Source organism: Gossypium arboreum, chromosome 1 (assembly GCF_025698485.1).
Source record: "Gossypium arboreum isolate Shixiya-1 chromosome 1, ASM2569848v2, whole genome shotgun sequence".
Classification (NCBI taxonomy): Eukaryota; Viridiplantae; Streptophyta; class Magnoliopsida; order Malvales; family Malvaceae; genus Gossypium; species Gossypium arboreum.
This window is the reverse complement of record NC_069070.1, coordinates 99186228-99204623: the sequence shown is the minus strand read 5'-3', so window position 1 is coordinate 99204623 and position 18396 is coordinate 99186228. Positions and strand designations below refer to the sequence as shown.

General features: G+C 33.9%; 1 protein-coding gene across 1 annotated transcript; it reads left to right on the top strand.

Moving 5' to 3' along the window:
• The first annotated feature begins 14678 nt into the window (after window positions 1–14678).
• LOC108480726 (protein WALLS ARE THIN 1-like) lies at window positions 14679–16670 on the top strand. The gene is made up of 6 exons (XM_017783812.2): window positions 14679–15005; window positions 15097–15159; window positions 15249–15365; window positions 15452–15857; window positions 15926–16077; window positions 16173–16670. The coding sequence occupies exons 1-6, from the start codon at window positions 14782–14784 to the stop codon at window positions 16387–16389; spliced, it is 1179 nt and encodes a 392-aa protein (XP_017639301.1). The 5' UTR covers window positions 14679–14781; the 3' UTR covers window positions 16390–16670.
• Window positions 16671–18396: the final 1726 nt, after the last annotated feature.

The window sequence follows — 18396 nt, the reverse complement described above, 5'->3', positions numbered from 1 at the left end:
TGGTTCGAAATGTATATGAACTATTATTTAGAATATGAAAGTGTGTATATGGTTACAAGGTTTGAAATGATAAATAAAAGGAAAATGAATGTTTGATCTCAAATTAATACGATGGCTTAAGATCCAACATTTGTTGTGAATTCTCTGAAGCTAGTGTTAGCAGCATCGTATGAAGCTAGTGTTAGAAATCCTGATCAGAAGCTAGTGTTAGCAGCCCAAATATGTCGGCTTGTATAAAGCAACAAGGGATTAATTCGATGGTTTAAGGTCCAGCATCTGTTGTGGATTCTCTGAAGCTAGTATTAGCAACATCGAACTAAGCTAATGTTAGCAACCCTAATTTGAAGCTAGTGTTAGTAGCTCGATAATGTCAGCATATGTAATCAAATTAGTTCACTGTACCTAAATTCAGTTTAATTCAGTTCTATGGACCAAAAATAGAAATAAAAGTGGTATTAGTAGAAAAAAAATGATTGATACACATCAACTTGAATCAAGTTGTTTATGATGCAAAAATAAGTATGATTGGAATGTTGGAATGTGGTATGAATAGGATTTGAATTATATGTTTATGAAATGTACATGATTGGGGTGACATATATTAGTTATACTAAATTGTTGAATATGTATAAATGAGTTATAATGTGAGTACTTGAGGTGTAAACAACTAACCTATTAGTAGTTTTGTTGAGATGTAAATAAATGTTGAGGATGCCAAAGGATATCATGTCTAATGCTAATGTATTTCAATTACTAACCTATTAGTAAGTTATATAAATTTCCTCTGGACTTATTCAGCATTTGTAATGCTTACTCTGTTATGTATAGATCGGATCAACTCAGAGCTCACACTATTTAGCCTTCAATTTGCTAGTCTTTTATTCGTTTTGGACTTAATTATATGGCATGTATATAGGAAATGTTATGCACATATGTGTACCTTGAGTTATGGTGTTTTTTAATCAAAATGTTGTTTGGATTTTGAATGATTTCATGTCATATACATTTACGTGATTGTTGGCTATGTCCAAAGCTATGAATAAACATAGGCTATCAAGAATGGTAGTGATATACTTGAGTGATCAGAGAATGTATATAGTACTTGAATCAAATATGTGTTTACATTGAATGTTCATAAGTTTTGAACCTAAAATGATGTTGATATGTTTGTTAAACATCTGAATGTGCTAGGGTTGAATTTAGAAATGAATTTTTCGTTGTCGGACTATCTGTGGGATAGTTCGCCATTTGTATGCTCACATGACTATCCGCCAATTACGGTTCACGAGACAGCCCGCAGATGCTTTGTGTATGTATGAGTCTGCCAATTCAAATTGATATAAGTTTATCAATGAGACTATCCGTAATATGTATATCCAGAAGGTGCTATCCACCATATGTCTTTACGTGGAGTCTAGACACATCATAATAGGACTGTTCGTGAGATGTTTGTATGCAGGCTATTATCGTTGTATTTGCCTGTGAGGTCTACTCGCATTTTATTTGTTTGCCACTTGTGCAGACTGTTGTAAATCTATTTTATTGTAATTGTTTTGTGTATGTGATTGCTCCGATGACTATGGTAGAACCTTGTAACTCAAGTCTGGCCGCTAGACTGGGTAAAGGGTGTTACAAAGGGTGTCACCTGGTCTACAGCCTTGTATGCCAAACCTTTTGAGCACTTTATCATATATATCTTTTGTGACAATCCAAGAATACCCCAAGATCGATCTCGATGGATCTGAATTCCTAAAACAAAATAGGCATCGTCAAGATCTTTCATATCAAAATGCTTAGATAAAAACCTCTTGGTTTCGTGCAATAATCCTATATCATTAGTGCTAAACAAAATGTCATCTACATATAGAACCATGAATATATACTGACTACCACTGAATTTGTGATACACACAATCATCAATAATATTCATCTCCAAATCGAACAACACAATTACTTGATTAAACTTGTAGCACCACTGACAGGAAGCTTGTTCGAGTCCATGAATGGATTTTGTTAATTTTTAAATCATATTCTTTAGGTCTTTCGACTCAAAGTTTTCTGGTTGCACCATATAAATTTTTTCTTAATGTCTCAACTGAGAAACACAGTCTTAACATCCATCTAATATAACTCAAGATCAAGATGAGCAATAAGCGCCATGATTGTCTTGACAAAGTCTTTCAATGAAATTGGAGAGAAAGTCTTTGTAAAATTAATACCTTCTTTCTGAGTATATCATTTAGCTACAAGACACACCTTATACCTCTCCACATTACCATTTGCATCCCTCTTGGTTTTAAATATTCATTTACAACCAATTGGTTTTGCACCTTCAGGTAATGGGACAAGTTCTCAAACTTTATTATTTTGCATAGACTTATACTCTTATTGCATGGCATCAATCTATTATTGGGAATTAGGACTTTTCATGGCTTGAAGAAAGTTGATTGGATTATCTTCCATCATTCCATTGCCATCCTTATGTTCTTGTAGAAACACAACATAATCATCTAAAATAGAATTTCTCCTCTCTCGTGGACCCTCTTAATGATGCTTGTTCTTAAGGTTGTTGAGTTTGTTCTTCTAGAACAATTACATTATCTTGAATAGGGAGTTGTTCAACATTATCTTGTTGAGGTTCTTGATTTATTTCTTGATCAATGATAGGTATGAGAAACAGAACATCGTCAAAAGTTATAGTAGAAACTGAGTTAAAATCCAATTCTTCCTCAAAAGCAATGTCTCTAACCTTTTTTCTCCCTCCAAACTCAACATCCTAAAAAATGTTGCAATTTCCATCTCAAAAACATTCTTAATTTTGAGATCATAAAACTTATAGCCCCTAGATCGCTTAGAATAACCAATAAAGTAGTTGCTTATTATTTTGGAGTCTAATTTCTTTTCATATGGCTTATATGGCCTTGTCTCAACTGGACATCCCCAAATGTAAAAGTGCTTTAGACTAGGCTTTTGACCTGTCCAAAGCTCATAAGGTGTTTTTGCAACTGTTTTAGTAGGTACTCTATTCAGAATATAAATTTTTATCTTTAATGCTTCTCCCAAAGGGACTCAGGAAGGTAAAATGAGCAATCATGCTCCTTACCATATCCTTAATATTCCTATTTCGTCTTTCAGCTACACCATTCATACTAGGTGATCCTAGCATGGTGTTTTGTGGTACAATATCACATTCCTATAGGAACTTCACAAATGGTCTTAGACGTTGTTCACCTGAGCCATCATATCTATCGTAGTACTTACCACCACGATCAAATTTGACATTCTTACTAATTTTGTTGAGTTGATTCTCAACTTCAGATTTATAAGCTTTGAACACGTCCAGAGACTAAGATTTCTCATGAATAAGATATAGGTACTCATAATGTGAGTAGTCATTTATGAATGTTATGAAATATTATTGATCATTCCAGGATACCGTAGAGAAAGACCCACAAATATCAGTATGAATTAATACTAAGACATCTAAAGATCCAAATCTCTTGGTTTTGGTATATTTTCCCTTGATGCAATCAACACAGACATCAAAGTTTGTGAAGTCAAGGGACTCTAAAATGCCATCAAACACAAGGCGTTTAACTCTACCTTTTGAGAAATGACCTAAGCATTATGCCATAATGATGTTGAATTTTCCCTATTTAATTTGTGTTTAATACCACATGATTCCACATGCAATGTTTCAATATAGAATGTAACTATTTCTAGCAAATAAAAGTTGTCATAAGCATTTAAATAGCCAGTTCCAACAACATTTGAATTTAAAGACAAACTAATTTGATTGTTTCCAAATGAACAACAATATCCAAAGTTGTCCAACAAAGAAACATAAACTAAATTTCGTCTAAAAGACAGTACTACAAAAGTGTCTTTTAAATCAAAATAAAAATCAATTCCTAATAACAACCTAAAATACCCAATTGCTTTCACTTCCACCGATTTTCCATTACACATGAAGATGTGTCTTTCACCATCACTTGGATTCCAGTAGCTTAGGCAGCCTTACATAGAAACACTTATGTGAGTAGTAGCATCAGAATCTATCGTCCAAGTGTTTTTAGGTATTGAAGCTAAATTAACCTAGAATAAACCAAAGTAAGAATTATACCTTTCTTTGCACATCACGCGTGATACTTCACACATTTTTTCTTCGCGTGTCCAAACATGTAACAAAAGAAACAACCCTTTGTAACTTGTTGTTGTTTCTTTTAAGATGGACTCTTAACAACTTCATTATGATATTTTCTTTTCTTGCCCTTATCTTTGGAGGCACTAGCCAAATGATCGCTTTCTGACTTATCATTCTTCAACCTTTTTTCCTCTTACACACAATGAGAAATGAGTTCATTTAGAATCCATTTCCCCTTTTGACAGTTGTAACTAATTTTGAATTGGTTAAATTAAGCAGGTAGAAATACCAAAACCATAAGAACAAGCAATTATTCAAAAAGCTCGATCATAAGTGCTTTAAATCTTGAAGCAACATGGAACATCTCCATAATGTACTCCCTCACATTTTCTTGACCCTTATACTTCATAGACATCAAAGAAGTCAGAAGTGATGTAATTTCAACCTTATCATTTTGACAAAACGTTTCTCAATTTCATCAAGGAAACCCTTAACTTAAGTAATCTCTCAGATTATGTGACCCTCAAGGATTTTGGAATGTTGTGATTCATGATCATTAGACTCATGCAGTTTAAATGATCCCGCTTCTCAAAATCCTTTTTAGCATCGGAGATGCTTACCGCAGTGAGAGGTGCAGGTTGTTCTTCCCTTAGTGTAAGGTTTATGTCTATACAACCAAGCACTATAAGTAAGTGTCTTTTTCATTCCTTGAAATTGGTCCCACTAAGCATGGGTATAGAATTGATATTAGCAGATATTGTGGCAGCAGAAGATGAATTAGCTAAATGTAGAACAAAAATAAATAAAAACAAGTTCACATAAATATTCATAAGTAAACAATAAATTCAAAATAATGGTTAATTTCATCTCAATATACCAAACACAACATTAATATCAAGTCTTTGAAAAGTAATATTAATAGTAAGTGATACTCTTGTTGTAGTAATTAAATATTGACAATAAATTATGTCAAACAATAAATCAATCTTTAGACTAACATATTGCTCACATAGAGTATCTTATAATTGTCACACATTTATCACTACATATGTTGAAATTCTCCCAAATATTAACTTACCTTTGGGTCAATTAATAAACACATGAATCGCAAAAACATAAAATCATCTTGATATTTTAAACAAAGAAAATATAGGAAAAAGGGTCACTTTGGTGACATTTATTTCAACTAATTTATTTAAAATATCGAGATCCTTAATTAAAACTCAAAGCTAAAATCAAATTATTTATTTCAAAATATTTCTCTTAATTTCATATGTCAATCAAATTAAAAGATAACAATATATATATACATACCAATATTAAAATTTAAAATTCTCATCAAAATTTATTTTATTGTAATATAATTATCGAAATAATCGAAAGTGAGATTTTCTATATACACAATTAGAAATTGAAAACCCTAATTTGTTACTTTTAAAAGAAATTCCTTAAACATGCCTCATAAATATTATACTAAATTTAAAGTTTACAAATTAATAAACCAGATCTAATATAAAGATTCATATATACATAATATACGAATTCACAAAACCAAATCAATTGAAGCAAACAAATATTTCAACCTAATTAATCTATAAAATTTTCCCAATATTCTATTAAATCTAATGTCCGAAAACCAATTTCCTTCAAGGTAAAAATAATAAAAACAAAGAAACTAATGATTTTGCGAAAGTGTACCTGAATTCATTGTTAAAGATTGCTTAGAAGGTTTTAATCTTTCATGAAAATAATTTTTCTCTTTGTATAACTCTCTGATAGAGATAGAAAAGAAATACAAGATATATCTATTTATTGGGGACCACAATCTCTTTTAAATAACTAATTATTAAATCAATTTTGGGTAATTATAATTTGGCCCCTCATCAAATTATAAGTCAAATTATAAATACAACTTATGATATTTACACATTATCTCTATGACACTTTAATACCTATGACACTTATAACATAACTGGTCACTTAATTTTATATCAAACTTTATAATAGCATTATACATTATACATATGTGCCCATAATTAAAGATTTTAATCCAACAATTTAAGCTCACAACCAATCAAGCAGTGCTTGTATGCCTTTCTAACTATGATAGTTCTCAGAACATCTAAAGGATTACCCTTCCAAAGGGCCTTGAACTGGTTCTTCCTCAACTCATCCAACAACTTTGGTTCGTACAGGCATAGCTCGCTTGAAGGTAGTGACCACATTTTAGGAAAAGTAAAATCTGCAGTAAATCTATGGTCCATAAAAATATATTTCGAACAAAGTCCAAGCTTGGTTCCCTTCCTTAAAACTAAGTGTTCGACTTCTGCACCCTACCGTTTGCTAAAGCTCAACAACCAGGAAGTCTATTATGATCCATGGTAGTAAGGGAACAAAAAGGTTTTAGAACACCTTCATATGGGGTATCTCATAAGGTGAGGGTTTGAATGAATTGAGTAAAACAATTTCAAGTTACTCGAGTTGATGAGTCCTATCTTATCATCCTAACATGATTTCAATTTTTTTTAAATCAAGTCGAGTAAAATGAGATTCGCATGAAATTATTTGAGTTAAATTAAAAAATTAAACATGTTAAATTAAAATATTGTTACAATATAACTAATTTCATATTAGAGCATATAAATTTAAAATCATATATACCGAAAACTTTTTCAAAACAAAATAATAATAATAAAATTACTTACATGATAAACTTATTTAGGTCCCTAAAATTATTATTTTAGAAAATTTTAAACTTTTAACTTTCTTATAAATTTTTAGAATTTTAACTTTTTATATATTTTTAAAATTTTTATAATTTTTAAAATATATATTTTTGAAATTTTATAAATATTTTGAATTTTAAAAATTATTTTGAATTATTTTGTAATTTTTTTAGAGAGAGATCAATTTGCTCATTTTCAAAATTGATAAAAATCGAATGGTATTTATACCAATCTATTATTAGAAGTATTCGAATTTAAAATTCAACTCAACTCAAATTTGAAACTCGAATTACTTATTCAAGTTGACTCGAATAACTTGATTCTGTTAGAGAATGACCCTCCATGCAGCTCATGCAACCAAAGAGAAGTTCATGCACGTAAGAATTCATGCACATAAGTCTTGCGGATGAAATATGAAGAAGTAGCTGTTGTAGCATTACTGGGTGTAATACATGCAACTGAGGATGTTAATGCTACTGTTTCATCTCAGTTTCATTTTGTTACTTTTTAACAATGTTTTTTAATTTAGTTTATTTTGAACTATGTTTGGATGACAATTGATGTAACTTGATGGTAAAATAGCTGATCACCAGCTTTGCTTAAGTGTGCAAGTCAAATTTATCTAGTTCTAATGAATCAAGTGGAGTTAGGTAATGTTTAGGTGATGTATTTGTTGTTTTTGACCAGCCATTGTCTGGAATATGTAATGGCTTCATGCCAAAGTTCATAGTAATAGAAATTCATCAAAATTTCATCCAAAAATACTCTCTCTTTTCTTGCCTTCAATTTCATTCTATTTTTCAAGCTCAAATCTTCTGACTTGAATTTTCAAGTTTTCTTCATTCTTTATCCGAATTCATTACATTGTTGTTTAAGTTCCAGACTAAAGTCTATACTTCCTCAGGATAAAGTGTCCCAAAACACCAACAATTGGTATCAAAGCCAAATTCTTAGTGGACCTGTTGAACCATGTCTTCATTAGGATTCTCACCAGTGCCACCACCAGTGTTCAAAGGAGAAGGCTACCACATATGGGTAATAAAAATGAAGACCTACCTACAAGCATTTGATTTGTGGGAAGTTGTCGACTCAGATGTTGAACCAGCACCTCTAAGAGCCAACCCAACAGTGGCTCAAATCAGACAACATTCTGATGAAAGGACCAAAAGGCACAAAGCCATGTCCTACATTCAGAACTGTGTGTCTGATGTTATCTTCACCAGAATCATGGCTTGTGAGACTCCAAAGCAAGCCTGGGACAAGCTCAAAGAGGAGTTCAAGGTACAGAAAGGACAAGGCAGCAGCAGTTGTTAAGTTTGAGAAAGGAGTTTGAGAACTTGAAGATGAAGGAGAAAGAAACTATAAAACAGTATTCTTGTAGGATTATGGCTGTGGTAAATAGCATAAGATTACTTAGAGAACAGTTTAGTGAGGCAAGGATCGTGGAGAAGGTACTCTCAACATTACCTGAAAGATATGAGGCAAAAATCTCATCCCTTGAGGATTCGAGAGACCTAGCATGCATCTCCTTAACTGAGCTCATCAATGCTCTTTATGCTCAGGAGAAAAGGAGAGCTAACAGGATGGAGGAGCACCAAAAAGGTGCTTTTCAAGCTAAAGCCAAGGCTGCTTCGAGCACCACTGCCTACAAAGGCAAAAAGAACTGGAAAAAACATACCTAAGCCTGATGCTGCAAGAAGAGGGGATCAACCCTGCAGGCACTGTAAAAGAGCAGGTCATCTAGAAGATAGATGCTGGTTTAGACCAGATGCTTTATGTCAACATTGCAAGAAAAATGGGCATGTTGAAAGGGTTAGCAAAAACAAAGGCAGACCTAGGCAGAATCAAGCACAACAAAAAAATACTAAAGTTCAAGTGGCTAAAGATAGTAATGACCATGAGGAGCAAGTATTTGCTGTGTCATGCTCATCTGGCCAGAAAAAGGGCTCAAAAGGATGGCTTTTGGACAGTGGTTGCACTAACCACATGTCACCAGATGCAACCATGTTCAAAACCTTGGACAGAAGCTGCAAAACAAAGGTGAAAGTTGGTAATGGGAAGATTATCAAGGCTGAAGGAAAAGGGGAAGTGCTAATATGCACTCCCACAGGCAACAAAATCATCTCAAATGTATTGCTAGTACCTGAGATTGATAGGAACCTTCTCAGCATTGCTCAATTGCTAGAGAAAGGCTATTCAGTTGTGTTCAAAGGCAAGGAGTGCCAAATTGCTGATCCAAACGAATCAAGCCTCATGTCAGTCACTATGACTGATAAATGCTTTGAAGTCAAATGGCCAAGTGACTCACACTCAGCCTTCACTGCCTCTACTGAAGATTCCAAGCTTTGGCACCAAATGCTTGGTCATGCTAACTATAGATCCATGGACCAGCTAACCAAAGAAGATCTGGTTGATAACTTTATCAACTCAGTTGAATAGGAGGAGGTTTGTGAGGTTTGCCAGATAGGAAAACAAGCTAGATAACAATTTCATGCAAAATCAACCTGGAGAGCTTCAGATAAGCTGCAGCTAGTACACGCTGATGTGTGCGGCCCCATGAACAATCAATCATTGAATGGCAGCAGGTATTTCATTCTTTTCATTGATGATTTTACAAGATACTGTTGGATATACTTCTTGAAGAACAAGTCAAAGGTAGCTTCTATTTTTTTGAAGTTTAAAGCTGCAGTAGAGACTGAAATAGGTTGTAAGTTGAATACCTTTTGCGATGAAGTAAGCATTAAACACCAGCTCACTAATACTTACACACCTCAACAAAATAGTGTAAGTGAAAAGAAAAATAGAAGCTTGATGAATATGGCCAGATGTTTGCTATTCCAGAAGAATTTTCCCAAGACCATGTGGGCTAAAGCAGTTAATACTGCTGTTTATATTCAGAACAGGCTATCAACCAAGGCATTGGACCATAAGACTCCATTTGAAGCTTGGTTCAGGTTTAAGCCATCATTGGCTCATTTAAAGGTCTTTGGTTGCCTTTGTTACAACCATGTACCAGCTATGAAGAGGGACAAGTTGTCAAAAAGGGCCAAACCTAGTATTCTGGTAGGCTACAACTCAATCAAGCAAGGTTATAGGATCTTGGATCCTTCAACAAACAAAGTCCAAGTGAGCAGGGACGTGGTGTTTGATGAAAAGGCATACTGGAATTGGGAAAGAAATGAACCCCAGGATGTTTCTGAGGAACTCATAGTAGGCCAGATTGAACCTGATCAAGTTGGTCCAGAAATGACTATAGATGATGTGCTAGTCAGAGGGACCAGACCCTTAGCTAAAATTTATGAAAGAGCACAAGTTGCTATAATGGAGCCAACCAGTTTTGAAGAAGCTGAAGCTGATGAAAGATAGAAGCAAGCCATGATTGATGAAATTAAGATGATTCAAAAGAATCAAACATGGGAGCTGACTAAAAGACCTACCAACAGAAAGACCATTGGTGTGAAATGAGTCTATCGAGCCAAACAAAATACTGATGGCAGTTTAAACAAGCTGAAAGCTAGACTTGTTGTCAAGGGGTTTAGTCAACAATATAGTTTGGACTACATGGAAACTTTTGCACCAGTAGCCAGGCTTGATACAATCAGATTGTTAGTTACTTTGGTTTCACAAAAGCAATGGATCATACATCAACTAGATGTGAAATCAGCCTTCCTCAATGGACTCATTGAAGAAGAAATTTATGTAGAATAGACTGAAGGATTCAAAGTGTCTGGTGAAGAGCACAAAGTGTACAAACTGAAGAAAGCCTTGTATGGCTTGAAACAAGCTTCTAGAGCCTGGTACGCCAGAATTGACAGCTACTTGATCAGTTTGGGATTCGAAAAAAGCATCAGTGAACCAACACTGTATGTCAAGAAGGAACAGGCTGAAACACAGCTCATTGTGTCCCTTTATGTGGATGATCTCTTGGTGACAAGAGGAGATCAGATTATGTTGGTTGATTTCAAGGCCAAAATGAAAGACATGTTTGAGATGTCTGACTTGGGGCAGATGACATATTTTCTTGGAATGGAGGTGCTGCAAACACAAAGTGGAATCTTCTTGGGATAGAAGACATTTGCTGTAAAAATCTTAAGCAAATTCTCTATGGAGAATTGCAAGCCAATAGGCACACCTATGGCTGTTGGAATGAAGCTGTCAAGCCAAGGGGACCATGAACAGGTTAGTGAATCTACCTATAGTAGTCTAGTTGGTTACTTTTTGTACTTAACAGCTACTAGACCAGATATCATGTTTATTGTAAGTATACTATCGAGATTCATGCATTGCTGCAACACACAGCATTTTCAAGCAGCAAAAAGAGTGCTCAGGTACATCAAGGGTACTTTGAGCCATGGGATATAGTTTAGAAAAACTGAAAATTTAAAGCTGATAGGCTATACTGACAGTGACTAGGCTGGTTCAAAAGATGATCTGAAAAGCACTACTAGTTATGCATTCACAATAGGCTCAGCAATGTTCTGCTGAAGTTCAAAGAAGCAATCGATAGTGGCTCAATCAACAGTAGAAGCTGAGTATGTTGTAGCTACAAGTACTGTTAATCAAGCCATTTGGCTGAGGAAAATCCTAGCTGATTTGAACCTACATCAAAGAGAAACAACAGAGATCTATTGTGATAACATGTTTGCTGTTGCAATTGCAAAGAATCCTGTTTTCCATGGTAAAACAAAGCATTTCAGCATCAAGCTACATGTGGTAAGGGAAATGGAACAAGCTTGAGAGGTAGAGCTGATTCATTGCAATTCAGAAGACAAGGTTGCTGATATCTTTACAAAGGCTCTTGGTGTGTCAAGGTTCATTAAATTGAGGAAGCAGTTAGGAGTCAACAGCATGGAGACCAAAGAGGAGTGTTAGAGAATGGCCCTCCATGCAGCTCATGCAACCAAAGAGAAGTTCATGCATGTAAGAATTCATGCACATAAGTCTTGCAGATGAAATATGAAGAAATAGCTGATGCAACATTACTGGATGTAATACATGTAACTGAGGATGTTAATGCTACTGTTTCATCTCAGTTTCATTTTGTTACTTTTTAACAATGTTTTGTAATTTAGTTTATTTTGAACTATGTTTGGATGACAATTGATGTAACTTGATGGTAAAATAGCTAATCACTAGCTTTGCTTAAGTGTGCGAGTCAAATTTATCTAGTTCCAATGAATCAAGTGGAGTTAGGTAATGTTTAGGTGATGTATTTGTTGTTTTTGACTAGTCATTGTCTGGTATATGTAATGGCTTCATGCCAAAGTTCATAGTAATGAAAATTCATCAGAATTTCATCCAAAAATACTCTCTCTTTTCTTGCCTTCAATTTCATTCTGTTTTTCAATCTCAAATCTCCTAACTTTAATTTTCAAGTTTTCTTCATTCTTCATCCGGATTCATTACATTGTTGTTTAAGTTCCAGACTAAAGTCAATACTTCCTCCAGATAAAGTGTCCCAAAACACCAACAGATTCAATTAACTTAAAATTTATTTTTTTTATTTTTTCAAATAGAATCGAGTTTTACTCACCCCTAATATCTCATCCCTCTAACGGGTAGAGTATAAGAAATCTAACAAGAATTTACCACGAAGCCCCAGATAACTACCAGGCGCTACTCCATAGTAATTCAACACCTCACAGATAAACTCGTAAGGTGGCAGATGAACCTCCAAAGAAATAGAGGTAAATAAAACCATGGCTTCCCACCACCATGCTTTGGCCCACTCACAAGGCTCAGTTTGTTTTCTCCTTGGGGGATACTAAACTAGAACCCAATTATTCAGTTACAATCCCTTACTTTTCAACAGACGTTGCATTTCGCTAACCCCGGTGGTACAGTTGGTCACGTCGCTGACGCAAGCGACTCTCATTGGCCTAGTACTTACACCTTTCTTCCAACCCTTATTGTCGTCACTACTATCGGCCTCCCCACCACGATTCTCCCTCACCATTTTAACAAATAGAAACGTTAAAAAGCTGCTATAAATTGATAGACTTACCAAAAGAGTTATCCTAGTACCAATCCAAACAAGCTTGAATTGAAAGGAAAAAGAAAAACATTTAAAACTCAGAAAGATTTCGAAAGTTAGAAAATTTTGAAGACACAGTAAAATTTTAGTCTTCAAAATTTTCACTTCAAAATTATCCTAGTACCTCTTTTTCTCTCTCTCTTTCTTCTTTTTCTTCCATCCAACTCTATTACCACCATAATTTTATCACCCAACATAGCGATTCTCTGCCTTACCCTAAGTAAAGTGAACCGCCCAACACCACTGTCATCTCCACCTTATCTAATCCCTCTATCAACAGAGTTGAATATAATATTAGACATGAATAAGTGTATAATAATAATAATAATTTTATGCCTTTAAAAATTGAAAGCATAACATTATTTATTATTATGTTTAGAAAATTTAGTTTTTAAGATGATACTAATATTAGTTAATCTCATAGTTTATTAGTAAAATTCAAGACTACATAAAATCATCCAAAATTTAAAAAAAAAAAAAAAGAAATCAAATGCACGTTTTAAAATTCAATTCTCAAATGATTTGAATTAAGAAGTTGATAGAAATGATCTTTTTTTAAACCACCACTGCAACAGTGGGGCATCCATCTCTCTGCCGTATATTCGAAAAAGAGATGCCATGTTTAATTGAAAATTTCCTTATAAGTTAATAAAAATATGTCCCCTTTGGCCGTTTGTCATCAAAAAGTAATTTTTTTTTAAGAAAAAAAGGGGCTGAAATTCAGTCAAACGAGTCGACTCAAACCTCGACCAGAGTCTGCATTGAAGATTCTCTCGTGCGAACAAAATCTATTGTAGTTGTCTGTCAAGTACTTAAAATGCAATTAACATCACAACTGGGTTGGTCAGGTCGATGTCCGACCAGTTCAAGCAGGCCGAGTCAGACTCAGCTTCCTTTCTTTCAATCTTTCGTGCTAAACTCACCCATCCTTGTTAAAAAATGTATATTGTAAAGAGAAAAGCATTTGCTGTCAGATGTAAACATATTCCACCCCTCCCCCCTTTTTTCCCAAAGGTAGGCCTCTTTTTTCTTGAAATTTAGAATGATGGTGATCTCGATTGTGGGGGGGTCAACATGTCTGTTAAAGCAAATGGGGTGAGATCAGATCAGAAAAAACAGCCCATTTTTGAGCAAACTTTGGGAGTTGGAACCTCAGTGGAAACACTTCATTAGGTTCCCTGCGATAACCATGATCAAACGTATACGAAATGTTGTACTATGTATTAACTCTTAGTAGGCAAACCAAAGCTGTTTCAGTGGATAATCAGGTCGGGGAATCTACCCGACAAGAAGTTGTTAATTTAGTGAAAATATACTGGTGATATATAAAGTATGGAAATGTTGTACCATGTATTAAAATAATGAAAAATATACAAGAAATGTAAAGCTTAGTAGTAAGTGCGAGGTGGGGCTGAAAGGCTCCAATGCCCCCCCTCCCCCCTCGTGCGAGCTATCAGCCATGGCGTTTCACTCCATTTGATGACCTCCAATCATAATCATTAATGGCATGGAGCCAAAACAGAAGCTGTTGGATAATACTATAATAGTGTAGTAAATATGTAATCATCTCGGTTTCTTTGGTTTTCCTTTTCGATTTTCTCTCACTTTTCTATTCATGTTGTTGCAGTAGTGCGATTGGGGTTGTCTTGTCAGTTCGAGGTGGAATAGGGGAAAAAGAATGTGGTGGGAGACAACATGCAACATTAGAACAGTGGACATATCATCTTTTTGGGCCCATTTGTGGGGCCATAACCATCCACATTGAACTATATTTATACCCACCACTTCATTCATCCAAATCACCCCATTCTCGACTCTCCTTGGAAATCTTATTTGTAAAGTTGAGTTTTGTTTTAATCTCAAAAGGCTTTACATCAATGGCTGATGCTGGTGGTTCAGCCTCTAATACGAGGATGTGGTGTTCGGTTCCTGAAAGGCTCCAGCTGCATATGGCAATGTTGGCCTTGCAGTTTGGTTATGCAGGGTTCCATGTGGTTTCCAGAGCTGCTCTTAATATGGGCATTAGCAAACTTGTGTTCCCAGTTTATAGGAATATCATTGCCTTGCTTCTGCTTTTACCCTTCGCATATTTTCTTGAAAAGTAAATCATAAAAACAAAGCATAACCCATAACTCTTCTCTTTAAACCCCCTAGATATGCTAAACCCTAACTTGTTTTTTTTTTTTTTTTAGGAAGGAGAGACCAGCCTTGACTATGAATTTTCTTCTGCAGTTCTTCCTACTGGCTCTTGTTGGGTATGCATGATCATGTTCTAAAACTCTTAACATATAGAACAAGAAATAAAAGTACAAGCTAACTAACCCTAGTTATTTTTACATGACAGAATCACAGCTAATCAAGGTTTCTACTTGTTGGGGTTAGATAACACATCACCAACCTTTGCATCAGCAATCCAAAACTCTGTCCCAGCCATCACCTTTCTCATGGCAGCCATACTAAGGTAAGCCTACATAAGTTATAAGTATAAACTATATATACACGACAGGGAGTGAGGGACATGAAAAGGAATCATGTGTTTAATTCCAGGATAGAGAAAGTGCGGCTAGACAGGAAAGATGGGATATCCAAGGTTATAGGAACAATATTATGTGTGGCTGGAGCATCAGTTATAACACTATACAAAGGTCCAACCATCTACAGCCCAGTTCCACCACTGAATAGACCCACACCAACGTTTGTTTCGTTGGGGGATGCAAATGGGAAGAGCTGGACCCTTGGTTGTCTCTATCTAATCGGCCATTGCTTATCCTGGTCCGGTTGGCTGGTGTTGCAGGCACCCGTGTTGAAGAAGTACCCTGCTAGACTCTCTGTTACTTCCTATACATGTTTCTTTGGTCTTATTCAGTTCCTCATCATTGCGCTAGTTTTTGAGAGAGACTCTCAAGCTTGGATGTTCCACTCCGGCGGTGAACTATTCACTATTCTCTACGCGGTCAGTATTCACTATTTAAGGTTAATGAAAACAGACGGAAGATATAAATGTGGGTGTAAAACATGCAGGGAGTGGTGGCATCAGGGATTGCATTCGCAGTACAGATATGGTGTATAGACAGAGGGGGCCCTGTTTTCGTTGCTGTTTATCAACCTGTTCAGACACTTGTTGTCGCTATTATGGCTTCCATTGCTTTAGGGGAAGAGTTCTATCTGGGAGGGTAAGTGGCTAAGTGAGTCTTTCATTCTCAAAACATTTTTAATCATCACATGTTATTTTGGTGTTATATGTAAACATTTTGAGAGGACTGTGCAGAATCATTGGGGCAGTGTTGATTATAGTAGGACTATATCTAGTACTATGGGGGAAAAGCGAAGAGAGGAAGTTTGCAGCCAAAGAAAAAATTGCGATTGAATCGACGAAAATTGCGATTGAATCGACGGCAGAGCACAGCAACAACAGCAGAACATCCGGCCTTGTTAAGCCATCCCTTACTCAGCCATTACTCCATCACTCCACCGAAAATGTGTAACTCCAAAAGCCCTTTTAACTTTTTAACAACAAATGGGCCAGGCACTACCATTATATCACCAAGTTTGTGTGTTTATGAATGTGTTTCTTTTTAGTTAATGGCTGCTTTTTTTCTCCAAGTAGTAGAGAGGGCTTAAAGGAGAAGCTTTTCTGAAGTGATGATGATGATCCCATATGCTTTTTTGTATGTCGATTTCTTGGTTTGATTTTGAGATTTTCCTTCTTTTAAATGCAAATTTATGGAGTTAATGGTGAAAATCATTATGATGTATGATGGCAAAAGACATGCTCTCTTTTTTCCTTTTTCTTTTTTTCTCAATTATATGCCATCCTTATCATTTCTTATTTTAACTGAAGAATTCTCCATGAACAAGAAGGATCATTAAATTTATCTCATTCTGACATTTCCAACAAATTATTAAAAATATAATAGTTAGCAAAAATACCCTACTTTTAAATTATAATTAATATTATAAATAAATAAAATTCATATTTTAAATATCTTTAAATAAAAAATATTACAAATTCAACATCAAACACATCTTATTAGAATTCATATTAAAATATAAAATTTTACCACTCCATTTATATCCATTACTGAATAAATGTTAAAAGAATTCAATATTTTCTTTAACCAAGTCGTGGGTCAAAATCTAATCATATATAAAACTCTTAATTTAATTAGTCTCACAAGTTAATCGGATCAATTCAATTAAGAAAAGTTTAAAATCACTTTTTTTTACAAATAAAAATATTATTACTCGAATATTAATATCTTTATATAAAATCTTTAAAACAATGTACTTAAAAAATTTGAACCGTAAAAAAACCTCCATTATAACTCAAAAATTGTTCTTAATTGTAGAAAAGAAAATTCACGCTCGTATAATATATATATAAACTCCTTGAGTTTATTTATTTGTTAAATTTTAAATAAAAATTATTATATCCTTATATTTATCCTATTCATTTTCTTAAATTTTAATTATAATATCACGAGATAATTCTAACTTGTGCAAAATAAATTTTACAGAATGAATATGAATTATTTTATTAGATCATTTAATATTTCAAATGTCACAATTCAATCTTCACATAATTTGAAATTATTCTCTTTGATATCCACGAGTCATTCAAAATTTTATCACGATTCAACTTGCCCTATCGAACTATGTTATGAGATCATGAAATAGAATTATCTTCTTTAAGTATATAGGGATTCAACCCGGCCTATAGAACTATGTTGAGAGATTATGATATGAAATTTTTTTTTTTTTTTAAAAGTATATAGAGGTCCCTCAAAGTTGTATTCTAGGATCTTCATTCAAATATGCGGAAGTATATTTGAGGATAACAAAATTTAAGATATTTGTGAGTGGCCAAAGAACACAATTTCAGATTATAAATTTACGATGTTGTCCAACAAGCTAGGTAGAACTAGGCTTAGCGGTAACACATAAAATAAAACAAATTAATTATTTTAAAACTATTTTAATTGTCATAAAATTAAATTATATTTTAATTAAAATGTAAATATTTTAAACTTATATATAATTCAATCACATATACATTTTGACATCAATTAGTTAAATTATTTTTATTTAAAATAATGCGTTTCACTAATAAAGAACCGATTAAAATATAAAAGTAAAAACAATAAATAAGGAAAAACAACAAGATTATTATTATCAATAAAATATTATTGAAAATAAATTTATATGGGAGGATTCACTTACAATACTGTAGAACATAAGTGATTTTACACTATTTTGTAACTTTTATATGACTAATATTTTAATAATTCAACCGTTGAATTTCTCAAATCTATTTGTATTCTTCATGCATGTAAATTGTTGAATCGATTTGATATCTCTATCATATCGATATAAAATATTATCTATATATATATATATATATATAATGGTTGAATTTTTTTACATAAAACAAATAATTAAAAGATTTAAATTTTACTAAATTTAACATTCATTACATACATGAAGAGCGTATA